Below are 6,399 nucleotides of genomic sequence, written 5' to 3' on the forward strand. Positions count from 1 at the left end.
GAGTGAACCCTATCATACACTCATTGCAAAGAGTACAGATCAAATCATACTGCCCATGATCAGGGATTATTTTTTGTTGTTTCTAATTTTATAAGTTTACTCTTATTTTTTGTTTACATCTTTTTTTAGCAAACAGTTGAACATTTTGGTAGTATGTGAACATTTACTTTAAAAACGTGATTTATTGAAGTCATAAGGATTTATTTCATATGTATGCACATTTTGATTTGAATACATGAACATCTCCTTGGAGCTATGTAAATAGTTTTTGAAGTACGTGAACATCAACTTTTAAATGCACGGCACTATTCCATAATAAGCAAACAGTTTCCATTATCAATTTATTTGTGATCATAGTTTTCAGTGTGTAAAAACTGAATACACTGTTTTTCATGTTTATGAAAAAATAAAAAATATCATTAATTGGCAGCCCTAGTAGTCGGGCCATTTAGGAGTGTGGCGTTGCAAAGGCCGAGCCCCATGGAGCTCGTTTTGCAAAAAGGAAGAAAAAATCAAAACATATTTAAAAGTTTCAAATTTTTTTGAAGTAATGGTGACAGATCAAAGACTGTGAGCAAAGCCGGATATACTTGGGCCTGCGGCAACTTGGAGTTAGGGGAAAGGCCACACTGACACTGCTTCCTTTTTTTTGGCCGCGCCATTGCGACGACTGAAACTCTTGTCCTCTTTCCTATCAGAAGGTGGCAGATAGCCAGTCTCTGTCACAGGCCAGCTCAGGTTCAAACAGCTAAAAAACTGAGATCATGCAATGTAGTCTGAATTCTGAAAAATTGCCTGAAGTTGGCTGATAGAGTAGGATTCATGTCATCACCAATCAGGCAAACCCAGAGTCACATGTCCACACACACTGATCTGATATTTGATTTGACTTGATGTCTGTAGTGCGCTATACCAGTACAGTACGCAAAGCGACCTTGTTTCGCAGTGGAGATGATAATTAGCTATCTAGCATTCCATCAGAGCCTCAGATGTCAAAGACTTTTTGTTGCTGTTGCCGTTTGCGTGATGATGTTGGGTTTCTCCTTCTGCAATGGGTTGCTTTCACTTCTTGTCGACCTTCTTGTCATCTTTCTTCTCCTCTTTCTTGTCTTCCTTCTTCTCCTCGCCCTTCTTCTCAGCAGCCGGCGCCGGCGCCGGCTTCTTCTCCTCCTTGGCCGGGCCAACCGAGACGATGTCGATCTTGCCGAGCTTCTTGAGCCTCTTGGCGATGGCCACCGTGTCCATGGCGCCTATGACGGTCATCTTGTTGTCCTTGAGGTCCGCGGCTATCGAGTCGATACCTGCAACCGAGCACAAGTAGAAAGAAAAGGAATGAGTTCATTCATGATGGTTGATTGGTTGCATCCGGACTATGATTAGATGCAACAAAACTATCTTCATTGATTAAGCAATAGAATTCATGTTCATTAATTGATTAAATCTCTCTTTCTTTAGAATCCATTTATTGATTTGGATCTGCACTATGATTACAAGCATATTATAGTGTGAGGATTTTGATCTTTTGTGCGAGGATCTGACCGACGACATATCTAGTCATGCCCACTCACTCACACGTATACGTAGGACGGAGGAGAGGAGGAGGAAAGGACCCATGTGTAGTTCTACCAAGTTGGCTCATCAAACAAACACAAGAGTAAAGCCATTTTCGTACTATCGTACATGCATGCATGTAGCTTATGGCCCTACAGATTGACTTACTTGGCCGGCCACGTCTGATCACACGTCGCGATCGAATATCGCATTATCGCCCAGCAATAATTCATGCGTCCTTGCGAAATTCAGCTACGGTTTATTGGTAGAAGTGTAGAAGGCCGTGTTTCCAAAAATATACTACACGATGAAAAGACGAACTGACTATCAACGGCCAGGAGCCGGGAAGCACGAGAGCAGATTTTTCTGCCCGCTTCCTTGTGAGAATCAAACCGCCAAGCGATATCAAACAAACCAGCAACGGAAGGATTCATGGGGGGCACAAACTTACCGTAGATGTCGGCGACGGCCTCCATGGCTTTCTGCTTGGTCTTGTCATCGGTCATGGTGGGAATCCTCAGCACCACCTTCTGCGAGCGGCAACCAAGCAAAGAGTGAACAAACATTTCCCCAGGATTCTACTAAGAAACTTAGCAGGATTCACCGACGCGACGACACGATCGGTCGGCATGCTATAATCTGAACGGATCGAGGGAGAAAACACTCTAAAACTGGCGTACCTGGGCCATCTGGCTGTCAGGAGGGGAAAGGCCGGCCGGGATGGAGCAGAGAGACTCAACTCAAGAGGGACAGGAAACAGTGAGAACTTGTGAAGAGTGTGTGTGTGTGTGTGTGTGTGTGTGTGTGTGATGACGATGGCAATGGGGGAGGCTCTTCTTATCTTATATATAGTTCGGACCTGATTGGTGATCGGGTGAAGTGTCAACTTCGTCTCAAAACCAAAAGCCGCCCGCCTAGGTAAGGTGTTTCCACACGACCGGACACCCTCCACTTCAGGAACTCTTCCAGCTGCATTACATACATGAGCACGGTTATATCTTTTGTATTGTTTTGTTTCTGGCGGAGGCCTACAATTCTGTCTTGGTATGTTACTGCATGACAAACACGTCGGTTTCAGAGAATGAATTTCCAGAGGAGTCAATGTTCACGTCTCACTAATCACATCTTGCCACAATTGATTTTCTAGTTCGCTTGGAAAACGACATGGTTGGAAAAACTAGCTAAGGCCTTCTTTGATTCGCAGGATTCTCAAAATGCATAAGTAGGAAAAAAAATACTGGATTGAAGTGGCATGTCCGCTTCACTCCTATAGGATTAGCATAGTGTGTTTGATGCCACAGGAAAAAAACAAAGAAATTGTAAAAACAGCTTGAAGCGGATGCTAGATTTTTAATAAAATATAGTACGCATGATCCCTTAGGAAAAATTCATGTAGGATTCAATCATATGAATCAAACGACCAACCTAAGGAAAATTCTTAAGGATTCTAACCCTTCGAAAATTCTATAGAATTGCATCGGAGGCTCGTTGCTGTAGGTGGATTACCTCGGTTGTTAAGGCTGCGGCTCGTCGAGTTAGTGGTTGCTAAAGCTTGTTAGCTTAGGTCTGTTTGTTCAAAGCTCGTTAAACTATGTTATGTTACATGGGATGAGCGTAAGGGCGTGATTTTGTTATGAACTAGTTCTCTATTGATTTCACTGCTCAATTACAATAACTGCTCTCTCTCTCTGTGTGTGTGTGTGTGTTAGCTAGAAAGATAAAAGCAGCCCGAACCATTGCAGTGCGCCTCTTGTTATGTACTCCCTCCATCCGGAAATACTTGTTATCAAAGTGAATAAAAGGGGATGTATCTAAATGTATTTTAGTTCTACATACATCTTTTTTGTCCATTTTGATGAGAAGTATTTTCGGAGGAAGGGAGTAGGATTGATCCTGTTGGGGCCCACGTACTTGCGATTCGGCTGCACGATGCAAGCTGGGAGATGGATAAGGCTAGTCATAGTGGGGAGTAACTTAGACTAGTGTCATGCATATGACACTAGTCTTTGTTACTATCTTCATAGTGCGAAATAACATATAAGCAGTACTCCCTCCGTCCGGGTTTATTAGGCCTCTCAGCATCACAAGCATGTCCCCTTTTATAAGGCCCCGCATTGGAAAGGTGCATGCATGCAACCATTTCATTGGTTGTATTGAAAGCTATTGTTGTTGGTGCCATGGCTGAAAAGTTAATACACTTCATGTGTGCTTTTTCATTGGCTGCATGCATGTGAGAGAGTGCATTGGGAGTGGAATGGAATAATTAATGTGAGCAAATTATTATGTGTCTTGATCTAAGAGAAGTTGTCTTTAGGCCTAATAAACCCGGACGGAGGGAGTATCATAGATGATAGCATTTATTACATTATAGACTCATTTTGCTTTGGGTTGCGCTATGTTACAGTAATATATTATGTTACTCCAAACACCTCTCTCCTCATTAATTATATGCCACATAAAAAAATTTGTCTTAAAATGCACTATGTTACTTACTAAGTTAGTCCCACTATGACCAGCCTAACACAAGTACACGACCTTCTCCCTGATTAGCCCATGTGGCAGATGTGGCTGCCATGGCAACGTTTCTCTAGGTCGGCAATTTTACTGCACTACAGGAGGAGGTGCGCTTGTACTACCTCGTATGGACTGAGTTGGGTCGCTTGTAACACTCGTTAGCTTGTTTGATAACCCTGTTAAGTTTAGCAAACTGAAACCATTGATTGACTTCATTCATTAAAAATCAAGTTAGAGTTAGCTTGTTGATCACCTTCTTCCTCACATAACTAACAAATTGTTGACATCAGATTTTGGCATAGTAAAACACATAATTAAGATGACCTCAAATGAAGAAGTTTTTAACATGAAAATGATGGTTGAATATCGACACTAACAACTCTGATATTTGGGTCATCTCCATCTGAGATCATATAGTGGTCGGACCCTTCCCCAGACCCTGCGCAAGCGGGAGCTACATGCACTGGAGCTGCCCTCCATCTGAGATCATATACAACCTCCAAAGCTAGGAAAACATTCGTCTAGTTCCAAACATTGTCTCTAATGCATATCTGTTGGATGACGTCAGTAATTGGACCCTCGAGATGGCATAAGATGAAATAAATAATTAACATGATATTCCATCGCCTCGTTAGGGCGAATAACTTGCTTTTGGGGCCATTTTTAATCAGATGTCATATGCAAACCTTCAAAGCTAAGAAAGGATTCGCCTCGCCCTAGATGTTGTGTAATACATGTCTGATGCATGGCGTCGGTGATTAGACCCTCAAGACCTCGGATGAAATAACATTCAACATAAGATTTATTTGCCTCGTCAAACCAAACATTTATTCTGGGGTCATTTTACCCCGAGCTAATAGGCAGCCCGTGGATTATAAAGAATTGAACTGTCGTCTTAGGCCCAAGAAAAATTCATGTTCGATTAATTTTGGTAAGATTTAGACGGGATTTAGAGTCATTTTGTTGTATGAGATGTCCCGCCGCCTCATAAACACACAATGGCAACACACCTACTACTTTTTACCCTAGTTTTTACATCTCGTTTTTCGTTCGTTCTTCGTGTTGAAGAGCAATGATCCTCGAGGCCCTATGGGCAGTTGGACCGACTTAGGGTAACCCGTAGCCGCCACACTCCGTGACGGGGTCTCTGCGAGACATGTGCGGGTTCGGATCTCAAAAGTTCTCGTCGATGCGCCTTGCGCGCGTATCGCGCTCCCAGTGGGATTCCTCGAATGATGTGTCCTACGTATCGTGCTCGACGCGGGAAGTACATGATGATGTGTGTTCGTGTGCAAACACAAATCTCAATCCATTTTCTATTTGTTGAGAATAACAACGAATCACAGAGTGCGGCGTTTCGGTGCCTCGACTCATCTGTACCGGGTCAGAAAAAATCACAAAACACTAAAAAAATTCAAAAAAAATCCAATTTTGTTTGCATGGTAGAAAATGTATTGCGTGAGGTCCGCTCCAAATTTCAGATCATTTGGGCTTCTGAGGAGCTCTCAGCAAAAAACACAAATCGGGTCAGAACAGTGCATGAACTGTAAACTTTTGTACAGACCTTTGAATTTTTCTTTTTTTCGAGAGATGCTCAGATGTCCAAATGATTTGAAAATTAGAGCGGAGCTCATGCATGAAATTATCTACCACACAAAAAAATTGTATTTTTTTTACTTTTCTAGTTCTTTTTATCTTTTCGTCAACGCGGGTGCAGCTGAGCCTGGGCTCAAAAGAGGATTATCGCGAATCACAACCTTGGACTAGTTTTCCTTTTCATGAGAATTAACCTCGGAGTAGCTTCGGAGGGAGCTCCTGGGTACTTTAGGCGAAAAATCTTATATGACCCTCCCTGCGTCAAAGTCTCGACTAAACGCAGAGAGAGGAGAGCTAGAGATCTAAAATGGGTCGGCCCATTTTGTAGGTAGCGAAAAGAATACCCAGTTTTGGGAACCTTCTAGAATGTATCTGACCAATTTTGGTTATTCTAGCTCTTTAGTTTTTCATTTTCCTTTTGATATTCTTTTTCCTTTTTCTACTTATTTTTCTTTTCATTATGTCTTTGATATTTGATGTTTATTTCTCTGTGTAAAAAACATGTTCAAGAATTCAAATTTATATGTTCTAGATTACAAAACATATTCGTTTTCTGAAAACTGTTCGGAAATTTCAAAAAATGTTTACATTTTTCTAAAATTGTTTCCATTTTTAAAAAAATCCTGAATTAAAAAATATTTGCGTTTTCAATAAAGTTGGGGAATGTAAAAAATGGTCAAATTTTTACAAGTAGTTCTTGTTTTCATATGTTGTTCACAAATTCACATTAACATTTGG

At 41.5% G+C, this 6,399-nt stretch overlaps 1 protein-coding gene across 1 annotated transcript; it reads right to left on the reverse strand.

The window, feature by feature from the left end:
- Positions 1 to 777: 777 nt before the first annotated feature.
- Positions 778 to 2,360, reverse strand: LOC123108592 (heavy metal-associated isoprenylated plant protein 39). The gene is made up of 3 exons (XM_044530349.1): positions 2,232 to 2,360; positions 2,003 to 2,081; positions 778 to 1,301 (listed from the first exon to the last, which is right to left on the reverse strand). Exons 1-3 carry the CDS (start codon positions 2,238 to 2,240, stop codon positions 1,063 to 1,065), a joined length of 327 nt encoding a protein of 108 aa, XP_044386284.1. The 5' UTR covers positions 2,241 to 2,360; the 3' UTR covers positions 778 to 1,062.
- Positions 2,361 to 6,399: the final 4,039 nt, after the last annotated feature.

The sequence above is a fragment of the Triticum aestivum genome, chromosome 5A (genome assembly GCF_018294505.1).
Source record: "Triticum aestivum cultivar Chinese Spring chromosome 5A, IWGSC CS RefSeq v2.1, whole genome shotgun sequence".
Classification (NCBI taxonomy): Eukaryota; Viridiplantae; Streptophyta; class Magnoliopsida; order Poales; family Poaceae; genus Triticum; species Triticum aestivum.

What these genes read in the sequence shown, in the direction of transcription:
- LOC123108592 (XM_044530349.1), bottom strand. An exon ending in GGCCGTCGCCGACATCTACG is followed by an intron (nt 1,302 to 2,002) that starts GTAAGTTTGTGC and finishes GCTCGGTTGCAG; the next exon opens with GTATCGACTCGATAGCCGCG.